The sequence below is a fragment of the Drosophila kikkawai genome, chromosome 2L (genome assembly GCF_030179895.1).
Source record: "Drosophila kikkawai strain 14028-0561.14 chromosome 2L, DkikHiC1v2, whole genome shotgun sequence".
Taxonomy (NCBI): Eukaryota; Metazoa; Arthropoda; class Insecta; order Diptera; family Drosophilidae; genus Drosophila; species Drosophila kikkawai.
Genome location: NC_091728.1, coordinates 11,638,714 through 11,657,850, shown reverse-complemented (window position 1 = coordinate 11,657,850; position 19,137 = coordinate 11,638,714). Strand labels below are relative to the sequence as shown.

Below are 19,137 nucleotides of genomic sequence, written 5' to 3'. Positions count from 1 at the left end.
AAAATTGGCATAGCTAGCCGACTCGGCTAGCCCAAGGAGGGACAAACTGCGCTTGAAGAGAGCGGAATATAACAGTTCGATAAGGGGAAAGTATTGTATTACAGTTAGCGAAGTCGGAACGAAGTGTGAAGAGAAAAATTCGTGTGGATGGGTTCGATGTGGATCCCAAATTAAAGGGGATTCCCGCTATGCAGTTTGGGATATTTAAGATGAATAATCATTAAAATGATTATTACTTTCAATTATTATTTTATTATTTTTTTTATTTAGAAAAAGTTCTTCTTTTATTAATACAAAAATAGAAAGAAGAAGTTGAAGCTAGAATTTTGTAAATAAAAAGCAAACAAAGGTAAGACATAGTAATGTTATTTACAACTCCCCAAGCTCCAAGAAAAAAAAAGCCACTAAGTTAATTTTTTCAAATTTAAAAAAATGATTTTATGGTAAAGAATTTTAATTTGTACAATATTGAAACGCTTTTATTGTGTGCGATCTTGAACTAGTTCATCAGTTGCCTTATCTGGAGAGCGAAAAACCAAAACAAAGTCGGCGCTTTATGGATTGAGCTCACAGCGAGATAGCGCATGGCGATAACGCCCGATTCCGATCCGCCGGCAGTTTTATTTCAGCACAATGCCGAATCGCCCGACGCGGAAGATAGAGCCAAGCACTCTCCTGCGCCACTTCCTGACCTTCTGGCTGATCTTCCTGGCACACCGGCACATTGTCGATGCCATGCGATGCAAGATTCCCTACGAGAGGGTCCAGGAAAATTACTGCTACTTTGTGGCGGATGAGGAACCGCTGGTGAGTCAACACTGAGTCACATTTTAGTTTATGTAAGTAGATAAATTTAAGCTAAAGTCCATGTTGTATTTTTACAATACTTTTCAATATTCAAAAATAATTAATTATTAATAATTAATTATTAATTTTCAATATTCAGTGTTCAAAGTCCGTATCTCTCAGATACAGATATCTGCTGTGGCAAGGGCATGCATCTTCGGCTTCTATTGTATTGTTATTCCATATTTTTAATAGTAAGAGTATTTAAATATATTAACTATCAAACCCCCCCCCCCCACAGCACACATCGTTCCACAATTTCTGCTACCAGGACAAGAGGACGTCCCGCGTTTGCGTGGACAGCGAGGAGGAAATGCGATTCCTGGCTCAGCACCTGCACGAAATGGGCTATCCGGATGGCACCAAGTTCTGGAGCGCCGGCCACCGTTGGCCGTTGGACAATCGCTTCTATTGGAACTACTTTGGGCGAGCTCGGCCCATGAACTACTCGAACTGGGCTGAAGAGGAGCCCACGCCCCAAATGGGTCGCAATTGCCTGATCCTGACGCTTAGCGGGGACGAGCTGGTGATGAGCAGCGAGTCCTGCTACACGCGGGCTGTCGACATTTGTGAGCAATCATTGGCGGACAGCGACTCGCGATCCGTAATCCACTAATCGGCGGATTTAAGCCAATATAACTACATGTGTACCTACTTATTTCGCACACATTTAGGGCTGCTAAAATACTTAATAATTAACTATTAATTTGAATAATAATAGATAATAATAATTAGAATATAATGTGGAATATCTTGAATCTGTTTTATATCTCATAGTTTCATAAAGTTTGCAAACCTTATCGATCAATCACACTTTGTTTATAAATTTGTAGGAATCACAAAGTATTCAGTATATAAAAAGTTTTTATATAATCCAAATCAGGGATGACAAAAGATGATGAAATCGTTAAAAAAATAAAAATGTTATGCGAATATAAAAAAATTTATGTTTCTATTATATTTCCCTATTATCTAGATACATTTTTTATAATGTACCTATGGTATATTTAATTATTCCGAAAGTTTTGTCTTAATCCTAGAAATATAATTGTATACTTAATGTCTGTTTAAGACTGTATGCTCTTGATTTAAAAAACACAAAAATGTTAAATTAGCTTGAGCTTAAAAATTGTTCTGGTTTGTTTATCGAGGAACAAGAAAATGCTGAATCGTAGTCGATTGCGGTTTCCTGTTATATGTATGTACATATATATACATATGTATATCTCATAAATATCACACTCATGGTGTAAAGTACTCTCTTACAAATAATAAATAAACCTTATCGTTCGATTGCACCTTGGTTATTAAAAAATATCTTTATACTTGAATTCAAATACTTAAGAAGGTAAGGGACCAATCAGAGGCGTTATTCCTGTTGGACTTAATTATTGGTAATTTTCTATTTGAAAACAAAAGCCTGTCGAGATGAAGAGCGGTGTACAGTTAATCATTCAAATGAATTTTATTTATAAACAAAGAAATCATTTTATATACTGAGAGTGATAATCGTATATATATATTCGGTACTTTATGTTTACGTGAGTTTCTTGTATAAGTTTTGTCCCTTTCCTCCACAGCTCTTAGTTAGTTAAGTTTTGCGACAGTTACACTTACGAGGGTACATCCCCATCTTGAAAATGAACCACTATCAAGCAATTCACATGGGTAATGCCATACAACTTGATAATCAGTTGTTTTTTAAAAAGCAATTTCAGTTGGAATTGCACACAAATCGGAATAACAACGTTGAGCAATGCGAGCGGAGTATTATTTCTTATTTCTGCTGATAGCTGGCTGTCAGAGTCATTCGGTTTTTGAGAAGATTGGTGATGGCTATTACTTTATAGGCAGTGAAAAGACAGTAAGCTTACTCTGAAACTGGTTTTAAAAAATGGAAATTTGTGACAAAATTTAAAATGTTATATCACGGAAAGTGATTTATAAAATACTAAAGAGCAATTTCCGTTCTGATTGGACTCTATAAGAAATATGACTCGACGTCTGATTATTTCCAGGCGGATCATTACTTTGACTGGTTTATTGCGAGGCGAGCTTGCTGGCGAAACGTAAGTAACCTAGTCTCTGTGGAGACGTCGGAGGAGCTGACAGCTCTTGAAGATTACATCGTATCCAGGGGCTATCCTGATGGCAGCACCTTCGCCACCTCGGGCCACAACTTCTACAGCCAACCGCCCTTCTCTTGGGAGGGCTCTAATAAGCCTGTAAACTTCGCCCGCTGGGCTCCCAATTCCAAGGTTTTCGTGGAGAAGAGCTATCTCTCCCTGGAACTCATCAACAGCTCGCTGTACATGCGGCGATCCTATGGCCTGGATGACTACTTCATCTGCGAGTATAGGCTCTCGGCGAATCAGCTTTGGCTGTACCTGGATCCCACGACCAGGATAGGGATTGTGCTTGTCATCGGATGCTTAGCATCTCTTGGTCTCCTGATCCTTTTGCATAGATGGATGCCAAGAAGGAAACCAGTCCAAAGCCCGGATGACAAAGAAAGTCTAATATAAGAAAAATAAAGTCAATAATAATTATTGATTATTACAATTATGATTAAAATCAATCTTCCTGATATTATTGTTATAAAAGTAAAGATATTCATTTCATCATTATTATTGTTATTATTAAGCACTTATTCGTTGTAAATGAATTGTGTTTTGTAAATACATAAACTCTCTGTGGCTGCCACATGTGGGTTCTCAATTTACTAGATTTTATTGGAAACTTTGAAGGGCAGTCTATAAAAAGCTGTTGGTGTTCCCGTGCACCTTCAGTTGCACTGGAGTCACTGATCAAAATGTCGGCACTGGGCAAGTCCTTTGTGGGCCTGACTGGCTTACTGCTCCTGTTGTTTAGTTATATATACATTTTCAAGGAATTTTCCAAGCGTGAGTTGTAATAGTTGTAATATTCAAATTGTTTATGGTGCTATTCCTAAGCCAGCTTTATGTTCAAAGCCCTTTGTAAACATTGGTGAACGTTGCTTTTTCTTCTCCTCAAACAAGCCCGTAAGTGTGAACTGAGGACAGAAGTTCTCCTCATAGCTAAATGATCTTATTTCCAGCCCACATATGAATACTACAGAGTGGGCTACAAGAATCGAGTTTTCAGTGTACCCGTCATAGTGAGTAAACTTTTAGATAAAAATACAATTCATTTGTTTTGTTTATATTTATTTATTATTGATTTTAGATGGATTGGCTTCATGCCAACTTTGGATGTGAGACCATCGACCCTCAGGCTCGACTGGTGACCATTCGGAACTCCGAGGAAATGCGCCTGATTTCCAACTATATGCGATATGGCGCCCATGCCCAGACACACGCCGTATTCTGGAGCGGGGGCCATCGCGGAAGACTGTCCGCCGTGGATGATGTTGATCACAAGACTCTGGTGCAGTTTTACTGGCATCAGGATCCCCATCCCATGAACTTTACTAATTTTGTGGCCAGCAAGCCACCGAAACGCAAGTTCCAGGATGGCTTCTGTGTCTACCTGGAGTTTACCGGTGAGGAGCTAGTGATGGGCGTTGCCCAATGCGATAAAAAAATAGCTTTTGTATGTGAACTGAATCCCAATGGGTTATAATTAACAAACAAATTAATGTAATAAAAATCGGTTAAGGTATTTCAGGTAATTATGAAAAAGTGTGGATTCATTTACAAGTTCTAATCCATAAAAGGTGGTTTCTGAAGTGTAAACAAGCAGTGCTATAGAGTTTCTTTGTATAGACTGTGCAGTGCCCTAGGGTACAATAAATGTAATCTGTTGTGAGACTTTATGAGGAATTGAACTCTAGTAACTATATATAGACAAGGCTTTGTAATAAACAAAAGTTGATAAAAGTCTTCTTTGTTACAAGTGTTCAATAAAAAAATACAGAGGGTTTGCTTTTATATATGATCAATGATTGCTAACGCAGAAAATAATTGGGAAAATTAATAAAAAAAAAAGAGTTTTAAAAAGTTAAATAAAAAACTAAAACTAACTATTGGGATTTTACTTTTACTTTAATTTTGTTTTATTATATAACTTATAATTTATAAGTATTTTTTTATTAATAAAAGATTAAAGACGTATCTCTTCACTCCTTCCGGTTTTTGGACATTATTTCCTTTTGTCACTTGAGTTCCATTGATAAATTATTATCACCAAATACGAAATCACAAAACGCAAAGCCCTCATATTTATGTAGTTAAGCTTAAAAAGCTTAAAATTAAACCCAGAGACTCTCGACGAAAAGATGCCCATTACTTGGAATACAAATGTATTTCTTTAAAAAGGAAAAAGTAAAGTAATTCAATATGTAAGAGAAGTCATAACTTGATCTTCTTTTGTTTAGATTATTCCCTAAAAATATTCATTTATCTTGCTTTACTTATATTATTTTATAACTATTTTTTAATGAATATTAATTAAATATTTTCCTAGTGACTCTAACTCCATAAATTCAAGTCACTTTTAATTTTCAGTACTTGCAACTCGGCATCCTGTAATTTCGCTGTAGTTTGGCACCTGCTTCACAAAATCGCCTCAGGCACTCAACTCCTTGCTTACACCTGTCGCCGTTGTACAAGGGAATTTATGCCATAATCAAACAAGTACTTAATTTAATAATTCAACACTTTACCTCCCCCCGCCCCGTCCTGTCATAAGAGTGTCTGCAGTTTTTGGCATGTAATACAAATAAATTTCGACTAAACGCTTTCAAACAGTCGCAGACAATGCGTTGTCGCGTCGTCTGGCGGGCGGCGGGCGACGGGCGACGGGACAAAGTAAGGGGATCCCCAGACCGGAAGTGATGGCGCAACACAACAGCAATGGCGGCAGCAGCCGACACAAAATGGCAACTTTCTGGCCACGACGACGGCTGCGGCAATTAACTCAAATTGATAATGACAACGGAAAGTTGTAGGCAACCTGAAGTGCCGAGCGCTGGTTAAGGGAGGTGGGTAAAATCGGTGACGTGATTTCATTTAGAGTGCATGCAAAATGGCGACACATTCCGACACGTCCTTCGATAGAGCCCGAGCCCTTTGGCATAATTAAAACGAAATAATTTTCGACAAGTTCGGTTTGGCTTGGGCTTGGCTTTTTTGCTTGCCCTTAACTTGGCTTACTCATCGACTCGAGGCACGTAGATTGAGTCTGTCATATGGCTGGCAATCTACTCAGCTCCTGCGGGTCCTTAGCTAGATGATGTCTTTACACTGCGACAAGTTTGAAAGAAAGAAATAGATATAAATAAAAAGAGATTCATTTAATCACATTGTATTTATGATCAAAGTAAAGATAAATTATAATATAAAACTAATAATTTGTGATCTTAATCCGCTAATTTACTTTATTAAATTTGGATGCATTAGTAAATAAATATAACTAAATACATTTAATTACTTCAAAAGCGAAATCATTAATCTATTCAACTTAATAAATATTTTAAACTTATAACTTGTCTAACTAATTTATTTCCAGTGAAGTTCAACTCAACCCCCAATGGCAGCGTTCATGCTGGAATTTTTATTTAATTTGCTTCTGCTGTCGTGGGGTTTTAGCTTCTCCTGTTCTGTTGTCTTCGCAGTTTGCTGCATTGTTTGAAATTAATTTCACTCGTCGTACATTGAACCGTCAGAGGGGTTGGGGTTCCGTTCCCCTGAAACCCCCGAACCCTGGATGAGCGATGTGTGCGTGCCGTTGTCAATGCCGCTTAGCGTTGCATAAGTTTAAGGCCATATCCGGCAGAAGTAAATGCCTCGAAGCTGGCGTTTGCCAAGTCAAACTCTGTTGAGGATGGCTGAAATGCTGGCTCGGATGCATTGCGCCCGGCAATCGGTTGCCAAATCAACGCGCTAATCACGTTGGCAGCTGGCAGCAATGCATTTTCCTGCTAACTGACGGACGGAGTGACATTCCAGGATGTCAACAGCCAGTCTGTCCCACAGTTCTCTGGTCTCTGGTTTTTGTCCCGGCCTCGGGCCCTGCAAGCTTTGGTTTCCGAATTTTTCTGCTTTCTGAAGCCCGGCGGTTCGGTTTTGTGCCAACTGACAGCAACAGCTAACTTATGTGGCCCAGGCCCAGGCTTTACATTGCCGGACCAGGATCCGTCCGCGGCTCTTGACATTAATCACTGACAATAATGAACTTCCGCCATTTGCAGGATACTGGGGCGACATCTCTTGATCTAAAATGCACTCGTAAAAAGTAGTTATAATTTCGAAATATTTAATTATTATAGAAAGTATAAACAATCTGTGTGATCTTCTCTTGATCTGGACTACCTCGTAAAAATCCTTTTTGAATACATTTTTCAGGCAATATTTACTAACTGAAAAAAGTTTTACGACTTTTCAAAGTGCTCTTGTCGTCATTAGCGCAATGTTGCAGAATTTATCGTGTGACTTATGAGAGATATGTAGGATGAGTGCCCAGCCTAACCCAGTCTGGTCTCCGGACTGACCTCTCTCTTTTTCTCGTTGCCCAGGCTATTTTGTTTTTGTATCTCCATTTCTTGTGATTTTATCGCTTCGATTTACGACTCATAAAATGTTAGAGTACAGAGCGGGACTTTATTTGTCTGCATGGGAAGCGAGTCCACGCCCCAACCCACCGAAGATCCCCTCGGTTGGGGCCATTTAATGCTCGACTGCTCCTGTGACCGGGCCTGCAGTTAGCAGTTGGACTTTCGTATGTGCCGCGTCCCAGCGTTGTTGATTTTTATGGGATTTTAGCGATGCAGAAATTATTCTTATGCTGCCGCCAGCGCAATTGAACCAAATAAACAGAGAAAAAGCCATTATAAGTTTGAATTGAAGTCTGAACTCTGAATGGTTTTAACAGCAGAAGTGACCTTTTACTACTTTCAACTGACTCTGACAGATAATCTGGCAATTTGCAGTACCAAATTCGATGATGAAAGACCTATTATATGGGTAATCAATCCCAGTAAGGAGAGAGAAAAGACTAGACATTATTAACTCGCATGTTAAATATACAAAATAAATAATTTTTATATTGTAAAATGTATTCTTTCTATCCAGAAATAAAATGACTAAAAATGTGATCTAAAAAATAAACAACAATAGCAGTAAACCCACTTTAATTATGGTGTCAATCCACTTAGTTTTCCCCACTGACATATTCGTCATTCAGTGCTAGTTAGCAGCAATTTCCCTACCAATTTGAAGTGCCATCATCCTGCATTTGACAGTTATTAGATTAACACCTAACGACTATTGGGTTGGAGGACTTCGTATGGAGTCCTCCTCTCTATTCCGGGCACGACTGGTGGACATACAACAACGGATACTCGATTACTCTCCCTGTCGCTCGGCCCGGGCGATGTTGCACGAAATTGGACAAACAATAAAGCGCTCAAAATGTATGCGAACATAAAATCTCGGCCAGACTGTAGGAGTAGTAGACCGGGCTAAAACAAAAGGCCAAAACCCTGTTTGGCCATGTTCCGGCAGGCAGGAGGAGGTTGCACTGAATACAGCATACAGACGATGTCAATTTCAGACAAACAACCCAACGAAAGTAGATATATGCGAGCGCGCACATATTGATATATGGCCAGGATATTGATATATATATATAGTATAGAGTGTGTAGTATGTGTGTGCCTGGCCCATATGACATTCAAGATGGGCTCGGGCTCTCCTGCCACCCGTCCGTCCGTCCGTCTGTCCCAACCCGACTGTCCACTTTGAGCCGCACATAAAAAGAGCGGGAGTGAGTGCCAGTTGAAAGCTGTCAGTGGCTGTTTAGATTTACGTGCCGCACTGCAGCCCTGTCAGCTAAATGGCCAACACCCCCAAATGTCCGCAGGTCCGCTGGTCCGAGGTCCACAAGCCCACAAGCCATCAGCAATACCGCCCAACTTCAGCCCGAATTGCACTTTGTAACAATGCAAAAACAACCAGACAGACCCACACACTGGCCCCTGTCATCGCTCTGACTTTTTGTTAATGAAAGTGTCAGCTAGACAAACGCACCCCAAACCCGGGGACTCTCCTCACCTCACTGATAGCACAGCTCACCTCAAAGCCCGGCCAGCTCTCCGTGGGAGATGCCTCCCATTTTCGGCCCAATAAATTATGATCCGGCTGATTTGCGTTGTGGCCATTGTAAAAGCTGGTCCACTGTCGTCTACTGGTCGAGTCTTTTGTTCCGATTTTCCAGTGGTTGGGCTCCCTAATGGCGAATATTTAATAATTATTACTCATTTGATATATTGCCTACTTTGGGGCTAAAGTCTAAAGTCAAATTAAACTAAATAGAAGTAGGAGAATTTTAGTAAAACTTGTTCTGATTGTGATATTATTTAATTTATTGAGAATATTTTCTAAAATCTTATATTCTATTCAGTTAATTCATATATATTTTCCCCTTAGTCTCATCATATTGCCAAGCAATTACCGAGAAAGTTGGAGGTTACCTGCCCCCTCAGTAATTCCGTATGCTCCCTAATCCTAAATGCTTCTAACTTAATTTACATGCCAGAAAGTGACAGAAGCTAAGCCAAGTTAAGTGAGGGAAAGGGTCCCGATCTGGGTGGGCCACTCGACATTATTAAAACGGATAAATCGCGACGTGCCACGATGTGTTGGGTGAAAGTGAAAAGCTGTGCGTGGGTAATTAAAAACAGAAGCTGGAAAAGCCAGAGCCAGAGAGAAGCTGGAAAACAGAGTAGGATAAGGACAGTCGAGTAATTCGCATGTCGGATTTTAATTAATTCAGGGCACCAGTAACAAGGAGCGCGATGGCGATAATACCTGCCTCTCATTTTCCCCGCCGCTCTAAGTAGGTTAATGCCGCCTGGGAGGAGGTGGCAGGGTCGGAAGTCGGGGGAGTTGGGGAGTTCCTGGCAGACGCCTTAATTGGCGGGCGTTACAAAATATTTACCGTAACATCTACCGAGGCGGGAAATGGAAAAAGATGATAAAGTGCGCAAATGTTTGCACTTTCCCTTTATGACTCTTTGGAGACGCCAAAACAGTTTGAGGTGTGAATGTGCGAGGGGGGGATGGCAATGGCACCCCAAAAAATATTTGGTTTTGCGGGCGGGGGAGAGTGTTGACGTCTTGATAAGAAGCTGTTCGCTTTTACATATATTTTCCCAACACTACAAACATTTTATTTACATTTCAAGTGTGGGTTCGCCCTACATCTGCCTCCATCATTTGCTACTAAGTAATCTGCTTCGGAACTGTCAACCCAGTTTTTATTTTTCCACATTTCCTAATAGTCTTTTTGGCTTCTTGACCCGGTAGCCCAGTCCAGAAACATCCGATAATTTTTTCTACAACAAAACCTTAAAATAACCGAGTCAAACTCCCTCCACACGAAGCATTTTCTTATGTAACTAATTTTTGAAGCTAGTAACTGGTTGAAGTAGTACTAGCCACGATGTGCTCCACGACCAACGAACGAGTCACGCGACTCCACGAGCCCGGAAGGGTTTGTCGAGAGCTGCTGTACCGCAGAATGAAGTTGGTAAGGAAAGCTGGGAAATTAGATTCGTAGAGCTGCATCTGAAAATGTCTCTTTTTTTAGCCAAAACGGGAAGTGCCAGCCTTTACCTATCAGGCACTGCAGCCCAACACGGTGGTGAAGCCTCCTCCAAAGTAAAAATTTTAGTAACTTACAAAGAAGTATAAAATAATAAATCCCTATCTCATCCTTTGATGCATAGAATCGATATTTTCAAGCGGAAGCCCGTGAAGGAAACTGTGTTCAAGATCTACTTCAATCGCGGCGACATTCCCTGCGTAATGTCCGGTCGCAGCAGCAAGCAGGATCCCACCAAGGAGCGTCCGGTGAAGTGGCATTGTGTGCCGGAGCAGCTCGATTACTGCTATTATTTGCCCATCTTTGTAGACGGGTTGGCGGACATGGACTCTGACACGCGGCTTCTGGCCGTTAACGGAGCCATCGACCTGATCATCAGATCGCCCAAGAAGGTGCTTCCAGTGCTACCCAAGCTGATCCTTCCTTTGAAGCGAGCTTTCCAGACGCGTGACAAGCGGATCATTATCTCCGCCCTGCAGGTCATCCAACTGATGGTTCGTCTGGGTAAGCTGACTACGATTAGGGGATTAAAATAAGACCAAAGGCCTTGGTTACCTTGGGGTTTATTTATGAATTATTTTAACATCTTTTTAATTAAACTCCAATCCCACACACAGGTCCTTGCGTGGGCCAGGCCCTGGTGCCCTTCTATCGCCAGTTGCTGGCCGTGTGCAACCTGTACAAGAACATCAATGTGAACCTGGGCGAGGGCATTGATCCCGATCGCAACCGCCGGATTGGCGACGTCATCGAGGACACCCTGAAGCTGCTGGAGTATTGCGGTGGTCCCAATGCCTTCATCAACATCAAGTACATGGTACCCACCTACGAGAGCAGCGTGTTTCCCAAGTGCGAGGCCCCTAAGCCCCGCCTGTACTGAGTTCCCAAGTTTGCCCTTCGAATAGGTTTCAGTTTGAAAGATTTAAGTTTATTTTAAATCATATCGAAATGTTAGCCTACAAATTGGAGTAGAGTTAACCAAATTCTTGCATTCGGTTGACCAGACAACGAGTCGACAATATTCGGATTATCTATTAACTGGGCTTACGGAAATTATTTTAGAAACTGAATTGCTTGCTTTATGTCTGAATGATAACTTTCCTTGCGATATTAAAATCATCAAATTGTCCTCAAATTTTATTAGTTACTAATGGAAAGTTGTATGTTCCACAATGTGTATTTTTCAATCCATTAATGCTGGATCTAAATAAACACAACCGTCACGTTCTCTTCACAGATATAGTGGTTTTTGTTGAAGCAGTTGATGTCGTTCATGTAATGATTATATTGTGACCGCAGCTCGACGCAGTTTTCGTTGTTTATCGTAAAAGCAATATTATTTGGCTCGTGGATATCCCACTTAAGGAATGGAGCTGCCTTTCCGCTAGTTTCAGACATGAACTCTCCCTCTGTTTCACGATCGTTGATGTCCACCCAATAGCTTAGGGTTTTGTCCAGCCGGGCTGTAATGGCCTTCCACTCGGCTTCACTTTTGAGGCTAAGAAGGCTGCCATTCAAGCTTTTACATTTGGCCAGGGCCTCGTGCCAGTCAAGTTGTTCATTGCTCTCAATGTGGTAATATTTTGATCCAATTCTCTCATAATTTTCCACCAACCGCTCTTTCCTTTTCTCGATCACCGGTCCTTCTGTTGGCTCGAGCCATTCCCTCATATCTACGGCCAGTTGGGCATCTTTTTGGAGTCCAGTGATTTGCTGTTCTATCCTTGTCAGTTTTTCCAAAATATTGTCATACGAAGATTGAAGTGTCGAAACCATGATTGTCTGCTCCGCTTCACGATTTTCCAAAGCTTCCAGCTTTGTTAAAACAGGATCTAGAGCAGAATCTATATTGTCGTACATTAGTGGTGGCTCCAATATTGTGCTCTGAAATTATTTAAGGAGGAGTAATTATAATGTCTGGCTGAGGCAAAACAAAAAACTCACCGGAAGTGCCAAGCTATTTTGGGAAGCTAGTCCAAAAAGTACGATTACGAGAATGGCTCGCATTTTTGAAGTGTTTGATTTTCTTAAGTGTTCGATGCTGACTCGAAATGTTTTCCAACTGTGCCGGGTTTATATAGCCGCAATGGTCCCAAGATCTGTACAATCAGGGGGCTCCTTCAGAGTTCAGAATAATTGATATTTTTCTGAAGAAGCCTGGTGCCTTATCAATGCAAATTCTGAGAAATCTTGGCCCACCGTCTGTGTTATCAGCTCAAACTGTTGACAGCGTTCTGTTTAATAATTATTTTTAATTAAGTTTATTTTTAAATACTAGCAAAAAATATATTTTCTTGCATATAGGTTCAATTCGATTCGTTTGATTCAAAAGAAAATATGTTTTTAAAACGAGTCTGCTTTTAATATATATTTCACTTTTTTATTGAAAGATTCAACGGCTCATCTTTTTCTTAGAAGAAGAAACATATATTCATAATCAGCCTCCGGCAAATCAAAGTACAAATGTGTCTTCTTTAATTTTCCCTAGAAGCTTTACTCCCAGTTTAATGAATTTATTTTTAGTATTTCAATTTATTTAAAGCCAATAGTGCACGATTTTTACATAATCAAGTCCATATCCTGTTCAGTTTTCAATGAATCCCTCAAACCTCGTCCCTTACGAACCAGGACAGACTTTCGTGTAGGACTTTTTCCCTGAAAGAATATTCATGTTCAGTTGCACTTACCTCGTACTTGTGTCACCACCACGCCACTAGGAAAGCCGCCATCTGTTAGACAGTCAAGTGATAAATGCCTAATTAATTTTTAATTTTCGAAAACACAAAACACTCGGGGAAGTACCAACAAGAGCAGACGCTGCAATATATTTTTTATGTCCTCTGCTTCGGGCCAATAGAAGAAGTCGTGCCATAAATAAAAAGCTCATTACAATAAATCATAAAGTGAAAATTGTTCAATTCGCGTTGGCTCTTTTAATGGAATATCCGTGTAGCGAATGTCGAGTGTCTGGTAAAACGCATTTGTCTAAGGATGCGAGCTCGGGCCGCTCCTCCTGTATCCTGTCTGGGCCTGCGTCCGCCCTCGCTCCGGTTCCGATCCCCTTATCTCTGGCTTAAATCAACCAAACGGGCCATACACTTTTGACTTTTTTGAGCGGGGGGGCAGGGGAAAATCGAAGGATGGGCGCACTCTAAATTTAATTTACTTAAATTGCCAGAGGGGGTGGATGCGGTTTTTAGACCTCTCCTGGCATTGCCCGCGCACTTGCCATTTCCAAATTGCTCATAGCGCTTTTCGGCGTAATTAAGGGCGACCCTCCACAAATTTTGAAAAACAAATCTTGTTATCAACGCAAGCCAACACGAAACAGTTGCTCCTGTTTGGTTTCTGGCCTGGCTGATGGTCACTTCGCCTACACTTGGAGAATTTAATTGCCTCAAAGCACCCTTGAAAATGGGTTTACAGTGGAAGAAAATTTATGGAGCGGGTAAATAAAGACTAACTAATATGCATTCATAATTACTTTGAAAAAACTCTTTAGTAGAGGTTGTTAATCTCAAAAAATATTTGCTTAAAATAATATCTAAAATAATTTAAAATATTCCTATATTATATTTCCAAATTTTAAAAGATTCCAAACCCGAAAAGATACATTTTTGCAACCCCATAATGTCATATGACAAGACTCTATAAAGATCAAAATTCGTCGAGTGTATTCAAGGATGGGATGGATGGCGGCTGGGATGGTCTGTGACCTGCTGACAGGGTCTGGGGGCCCCCGTCCTGATCCTGGCCCGGCTCGTTGGCCGTTGGCTGGTTGATTGTGGTGCGTAGATAAAAACCTGCCAAGTGTTGCAACTCAATTCCCCCCACAGCAAGGCCACACCCCATCTGAAAAAAAAACACCCTCCACCGATGGGCTTCCTCCGTTCCAGCACACTCGTTCTTAATTCACTTTTTGGTGGCGCGTGTTTTTTGCCCGCTTGATTCTATTTCTGTATTTTTTTCAATCTCCTGTTGACGGTAAATCAAACAGTCCCCCTGGGTGCAGCGCCACTTGACGACCCTCCCGTTCGGCTAAATTGCATTTACTTGCTGCGAATTTCCCATTTTATTGTGATGCTCCCGAATCGACTTCAGCTTCACGTTCCGAATGCTGGTAAAACGTTTTGACATTTTATACGCACTGCTCTCTCTAAGAGTATTTTTTATTGCGTCGAAGAAGGAGTCCGGACTTGTCATTTTAATGACAGGGGATGCTGGCGGGAAAAAGGGTTCGCCGTGGGGCGCCAAAACTTTGATTTAGATGCTAAATCCTCTCAAAAGATTAAAATCGAAATTGGAATATAATGAGATGTTTAGCCGAGAAGTGAATTGAGTTTTTGAACTTTGTTTATTTAAGGGAACTCTAAGATAGATGTCTGGAAGTGCTTTTGTTTTTATTGTACACAAATTTATTGCATTTTTATATCCTTGCGGGGTGTCATAATTTAAGTCATAAGTTTTTAACGCAGTGAATGTGTAACTAAATATATTATTTTTAATAAGTTTTATGTAAGGAAATACTTTAAATACCTTAAAAATTTATGGAAGTGCTTAGAAGTAAGAGAATAGTAACTAAAATATAAATAAAGCATTAATTAAAGTTATATCTTTGGACAATTTGAACCATATTTTGGTATACATAAGTCAAATATTTAAAGTTTATAGCTTTTAACGCATTTTCTGGTTCGCTCTTTAAAAAGAGGCCTTCATTCAACCTGTCATGACTCTCCCTTCTCCAAATGCTATATCAATTTTTGGTGAGCTACCAAAAAAGTCTCCTCAATGCCGTCGATTCGCCCACACTTGGGCGTTCCAATGCCCAGAAGGGCTTTTCCGTCACACCCAAACTGCCGTAGAGGGAGCAGTCATATGCAGGACTTCCCCATTAAGTCCTGCCCCTGTCCACGGGTATGTATGCTGTGGCCAGTGGGCTGGAAATTGCCTTAATACCCCGGAAATTGCAGGAGAGTTGCATAAATTGACACGCAACGCCCCGTGGGCTCAATCGCATCCAATCCAAAGTAATGAGCATTTCAGACATCGAAAGTGTTGCCCCATTCCGGGAGCTCCCTTATCGATTGAGGTGGGCCCAAGATTTTAGTTCAAATATTCATAACAAAGGCGAGAAGCTTCTATATAAGTCAGTAGTGAATCTCAGCAGATCATCACTCCAGCAGTGAGTCGAAAATGGCGCGCTTTGCCTTGAAACTTTTGCTTTTGGCGCTCGGAATAGCCAGGATACAGGCCATCACCAACTGCACCCTGCCGTTGAGTCGAGTCGGCGAGAAGGCGTACTATGTGGAGAGCAAGGAGAAGGTAACTTGAGAAAATGATTTAATTTAGTAAATATTAATATTTGTTCATATAGCAAAACTGGTACGATGCCAACGAGCGCTGCATACGCGCCGGCCTGCAGCTGGCCACCGTCGACTCCGAGTACAAGTTCAACGAGCTGGCCGACTTCCTAAGCACCATGGGCTATCGGTCGGACTGGATTTGGATAGGAGGCATTGGGCGCCAAGGCAGCTGGTTGCAGTTCGGACCCGCCCGTCCTCTGCCGTACGCCAAGTGGTATATCAGCCAGCCGGACAACTTGAACAGCGAGAACTGCATGAACCTCTACCGCATAGCAGAGCCTTGGTACATGAACGACTATTCTTGCCGCACCAAGTTGTCCTACATCTGCGAGTACGACAGTACCAGGATCTACACGAATTAAAAAATGTTTTGTAAATATTAAGATATTAAAAATATAAATTAAAATAAAAAATACCTTAAGTTTAATAAAATCGATTTGAATTAACGATTCATGATTTGTATAAGTTCTAACTACAAGGTTAAATCAAGACAAAGCTTTACCTCTTGGTTTTTATACTCTAAATTTAAGTTGTTTTTATATTTTACATTTCAATATCCTTTTTTTACAAAATTATTCTTAATCAGTATCAAAAACCGAAAAGATCCAGCCATGTTCAGCTGTCTTTCTAAAGTCTTCTGCCATTACGTGCTAGATCGAAAGACTATATAATAAGAATACGATCAGAAATATTAGGGAAATAATACAAATAAGGTATAGATAAGTGTTTATTGAATATGAATTCTTAATGGAACGACTTAATTCTATAGCTTGATTAGTAAATTTAAGGGAAAATCCTGGATGAACCGAAATACTTTATTTATTGTAGAATTAAAGTCACAATACTATAATATTTCATGTTATATTTTAAACCATGTAAAAGCATATTTAATTTATATTAAATTAATTGCACTCTCCCTCGAAACGCCCTCGCACAGGTAAGAGTACTCTGTAAAGCAATTCAGGTCGTACATGAACCAGTTGCCACTGTTGACCTTAATGCCCAGGCAGTTCTCGGCAGAGCCATAGTCATTAGGCTCTGAAGGACCCCACTTGAGGTAGGAGAGGATCTGTGAGTTGGCCAGTGAGATCCAGGCTCCGGACTTTATGCCAAAGCCGGAGAACCACACGGCCTCAGTGGTGGCAAATCCCAACTGGTTGAGGTATGTGGAGATGGCATTCAGCTCCTCCTCGCTGTCAATGTGGGCCAATTGAGAGCCCAAAGCCATGCAGCGGCGAGCAGAGTCCCACCAGTTGAACTGCAATTAGATTGAATAATTTTAAACATTCTTCATTACATCTTCTCAAATTTATTCCTTACCTTTCCGCGCTCCAAATGATAGGCGCTGTTGCCCAACTTGACAAACTTCACACCGCAAGTGCCATCCTGGGCCAGGACGAGCTCCAGGATGCCCAGAAGGCCCACCACTATTCCTAAGCCCTTCATGTCGAATGCCTAGTGCCTCCCAATGCCAACTGACAGGCGCTTATATTATAGTTCTTATCGAGTAATCGCTGTGGCAAGATGTTTACCTTGCATGTTCCACTTGCCCCATTTCGGGAATCGGTTTTTGTCCGCGATTGTGGACAATGTGTGATCGAGGCTGTTTGACCAGACACAAAGAGCCCATTGTGGACTTTAGCCACCGGACACGGGTCCCCCCCTCTCCATTCCCGGCGGTGCCAATCCGTTTGTCCATTTGCACAATCCGTATTTAGCCGGTCACGACCAGACATAAAGAGTCTGCACTATCGGGCGCAGATGTTCGCATTTTCACGAATCACGTGCACCCCGTGGAAGCTGCCCGGAAGCGAATCGGAATTATCACCAATTTGCAGTCATCGAAATCCAATTATGGTCCGTGTGTGAGACCAGAGTCCAGATCCGCTTGGCATTGGTCAGGGTAACCCGAGTGTTGCTCTCCTCGAAGCCTCTACATCCTGGTCCTAAGAGCCATATGCTGCCAGCGAGATATCCAAAGTGCAGGACGAATTGATACACTGAACTACAAGTTAATGCAAACTTTTCACTAGCTAAAGCTTAATAAAATATCACAAAATATGAAAGGTACTTCAAGAGTAAATTATATTGTATGATATACAAAGAAAATTTAGTTTGAACCTTTGACTAAGTTGAAATATAATCAATAGTACGATTAATAAATAAAACATGAACTATTATATCTAGAGGTTGGTCTATCTATATAATAATTCATTATTAATCTAGCAAAAACTTCTTATCATTATTTCAAATACAGCCCAAAGTCTTGTTGCTCAGTGTAATCGGATTAGGCTGCAGTTCCCTAGCCTGCTGGAGGGAAACAACAGAATGGAAAAATCATAATTTGCGAGAATTGTCACACGACACGGCCACGGGCACTTTGTACTGACTTATTTGCAATTTGCGAAATGGAAACGAGGCCCGAAGAGAATGAAGGTCACTGGCTGGGGCGGGTTTTAGGGTGTTGGACAAGTGCAACCCGCCAGACGGGACACTAAATCATGCATGTCAAGTCGAGTAGTTGTCCCGTTTGCATCTCTCTATCAAACTCATCATAATCGCCTGTGCGAGTACGCATCATTATCGGCGGCACTGTCCCCGGGGGTCGACCCCGGATCGCCCCGACCCCGTTTCGTTTTTCGCTTAGTTCCGGCATGCGACAGATGCAGCCGACGTGCAGACGTCCAGGGTGCGGGGTTTTAGGATGTGGGATCTGAGATCCTGGATTCCGGGGGGGTTTTGCGGTGCGACCGCAAGCGGCTCTTATACAGAGCCAACCCCCTGCCGTTTGTGGAAAACCCCCCTTCGAAGCTGTCACTGCTCATTGTCAGCTAAGTGTCGGGGAGTGGGAGTGGCGGGGCAGGGTGGGTCAACAAGCCGCCGCAAAAGCCCTCGAAACAGCAGAGAACATTTTCATTTTCAAGGGCCTTAAACCAACTTTTTTGCACTCAAGCAACCTGCCAGATTACGTAGATGTGGGAAGGTGGCCATAAAGAATCCTTACATGCACAGTGGGTCCAGAAAGGCGAAGAGCCCAAGTCAATTTAAAGGGTTTTTTTATTGCTGGTTGAATTTAAGAAACCCTAAAAGATGGGTTTGTTTATTGGGAGAGAGTTTCTTGGTTAGTGGTTTTTCTAAAACTGAAAAATTCCTTGGCTTAAAATATATATCAAATAGATATTAATTTCCACGGTTTTAGTTGAAGCCTGTACAACCAGTACTAACAACTGTGGTTTTACAGGGCACTACCGCGTCAGTGGCATCAGGAGCAGCGGTGGCGATGGCGACACAACAAAGGAGACATAGACGATAAGACGACGATGGCGGCAAAAGCAGCCGGCTC

General features: G+C 41.4%; 7 protein-coding genes across 7 annotated transcripts; 5 read left to right on the top strand and 2 right to left on the bottom strand.

The window, feature by feature from the left end:
- The first annotated feature begins 579 nt into the window (after positions 1 to 579).
- On the top strand, positions 580 to 2,036 carry LOC108082703 (uncharacterized). Its single transcript, XM_017178211.3, has 2 exons — positions 580 to 807; positions 1,088 to 2,036. The coding sequence occupies exons 1-2, from the start codon at positions 634 to 636 to the stop codon at positions 1,460 to 1,462; spliced, it is 549 nt and encodes a 182-aa protein (XP_017033700.1). The 5' UTR covers positions 580 to 633; the 3' UTR covers positions 1,463 to 2,036.
- A 515-nt stretch (positions 2,037 to 2,551) lies between these two features.
- Positions 2,552 to 3,568, top strand: LOC108082708 (uncharacterized). Its single transcript, XM_017178215.3, has 2 exons — positions 2,552 to 2,710; positions 2,865 to 3,568. Exons 1-2 carry the CDS (start codon positions 2,603 to 2,605, stop codon positions 3,369 to 3,371), a joined length of 615 nt encoding a protein of 204 aa, XP_017033704.1. The 5' UTR covers positions 2,552 to 2,602; the 3' UTR covers positions 3,372 to 3,568.
- Positions 3,569 to 3,629: 61 nt separating this feature from the next.
- On the top strand, positions 3,630 to 4,757 carry LOC108082709 (uncharacterized). Its single transcript, XM_017178216.2, has 4 exons — positions 3,630 to 3,749; positions 3,805 to 3,869; positions 3,926 to 3,985; positions 4,054 to 4,757. The coding sequence occupies exons 1-4, from the start codon at positions 3,659 to 3,661 to the stop codon at positions 4,447 to 4,449; spliced, it is 612 nt and encodes a 203-aa protein (XP_017033705.1). The 5' UTR covers positions 3,630 to 3,658; the 3' UTR covers positions 4,450 to 4,757.
- A 5,330-nt stretch (positions 4,758 to 10,087) lies between these two features.
- On the top strand, positions 10,088 to 11,667 carry LOC108082713 (parkin coregulated gene protein homolog). The gene is made up of 4 exons (XM_017178221.3): positions 10,088 to 10,356; positions 10,417 to 10,487; positions 10,556 to 10,935; positions 11,049 to 11,667. The coding sequence occupies exons 1-4, from the start codon at positions 10,270 to 10,272 to the stop codon at positions 11,309 to 11,311; spliced, it is 801 nt and encodes a 266-aa protein (XP_017033710.1). The 5' UTR covers positions 10,088 to 10,269; the 3' UTR covers positions 11,312 to 11,667.
- On the bottom strand, positions 11,635 to 12,438 carry lectin-37Db. Its single transcript, XM_017178163.1, has 2 exons — positions 12,376 to 12,438; positions 11,635 to 12,315 (listed from the first exon to the last, which is right to left on the bottom strand). The coding sequence occupies exons 1-2, from the start codon at positions 12,436 to 12,438 to the stop codon at positions 11,635 to 11,637; spliced, it is 744 nt and encodes a 247-aa protein (XP_017033652.1).
- Positions 12,439 to 15,624: 3,186 nt separating this feature from the next.
- Positions 15,625 to 16,171, top strand: LOC108082736 (C-type lectin 37Da-like). Its single transcript, XM_017178241.2, has 2 exons — positions 15,625 to 15,753; positions 15,806 to 16,171. Exons 1-2 carry the CDS (start codon positions 15,625 to 15,627, stop codon positions 16,154 to 16,156), a joined length of 480 nt encoding a protein of 159 aa, XP_017033730.1. The 3' UTR covers positions 16,157 to 16,171.
- Positions 16,172 to 16,686: 515 nt separating this feature from the next.
- On the bottom strand, positions 16,687 to 17,245 carry LOC108082733 (C-type lectin 37Da-like). Its single transcript, XM_017178238.3, has 2 exons — positions 17,115 to 17,245; positions 16,687 to 17,052 (listed from the first exon to the last, which is right to left on the bottom strand). The coding sequence occupies exons 1-2, from the start codon at positions 17,238 to 17,240 to the stop codon at positions 16,687 to 16,689; spliced, it is 492 nt and encodes a 163-aa protein (XP_017033727.1). The 5' UTR covers positions 17,241 to 17,245.
- Between the last annotated feature and the right edge of the window lie 1,892 nt (positions 17,246 to 19,137).

Coding starts and splice junctions, on each gene's coding strand:
- lectin-37Db (XM_017178163.1), bottom strand. CDS start 12,438: ATGCGAGCCATTCTCGTAATCGTACTTTTTGGACTAGCTTCCCAAAAT. Junction 12,316..12,375: donor AAAATAGCTTGGCACTTCCG/GTGAGTTTTTTG, acceptor AAATAATTTCAG/AGCACAATATTGGAGCCACC.
- LOC108082708 (XM_017178215.3), top strand. CDS start 2,603: ATGCGAGCGGAGTATTATTTCTTATTTCTGCTGATAGCTGGCTGTCAG. Junction 2,711..2,864: donor TTATAGGCAGTGAAAAGACA/GTAAGCTTACTC, acceptor GATTATTTCCAG/GCGGATCATTACTTTGACTG.
- LOC108082713 (XM_017178221.3), top strand. CDS start 10,270: ATGTGCTCCACGACCAACGAACGAGTCACGCGACTCCACGAGCCCGGA. Junction 10,357..10,416: donor TGTACCGCAGAATGAAGTTG/GTAAGGAAAGCT, acceptor CTCTTTTTTTAG/CCAAAACGGGAAGTGCCAGC. Junction 10,488..10,555: donor GTGGTGAAGCCTCCTCCAAA/GTAAAAATTTTA, acceptor TTTGATGCATAG/AATCGATATTTTCAAGCGGA.
- LOC108082736 (XM_017178241.2), top strand. CDS start 15,625: ATGGCGCGCTTTGCCTTGAAACTTTTGCTTTTGGCGCTCGGAATAGCC. Junction 15,754..15,805: donor ATGTGGAGAGCAAGGAGAAG/GTAACTTGAGAA, acceptor TTGTTCATATAG/CAAAACTGGTACGATGCCAA.
- LOC108082703 (XM_017178211.3), top strand. CDS start 634: ATGCCGAATCGCCCGACGCGGAAGATAGAGCCAAGCACTCTCCTGCGC. Junction 808..1,087: donor TGGCGGATGAGGAACCGCTG/GTGAGTCAACAC, acceptor CCCCCCCCACAG/CACACATCGTTCCACAATTT.
- LOC108082709 (XM_017178216.2), top strand. CDS start 3,659: ATGTCGGCACTGGGCAAGTCCTTTGTGGGCCTGACTGGCTTACTGCTC. Junction 3,870..3,925: donor TCTTCTCCTCAAACAAGCCC/GTAAGTGTGAAC, acceptor TCTTATTTCCAG/CCCACATATGAATACTACAG. Junction 3,986..4,053: donor TTTTCAGTGTACCCGTCATA/GTGAGTAAACTT, acceptor TATTGATTTTAG/ATGGATTGGCTTCATGCCAA.
- LOC108082733 (XM_017178238.3), bottom strand. CDS start 17,240: ATGAAGGGCTTAGGAATAGTGGTGGGCCTTCTGGGCATCCTGGAGCTC. Junction 17,053..17,114: donor ATCATTTGGAGCGCGGAAAG/GTAAGGAATAAA, acceptor ATCTAATTGCAG/TTCAACTGGTGGGACTCTGC.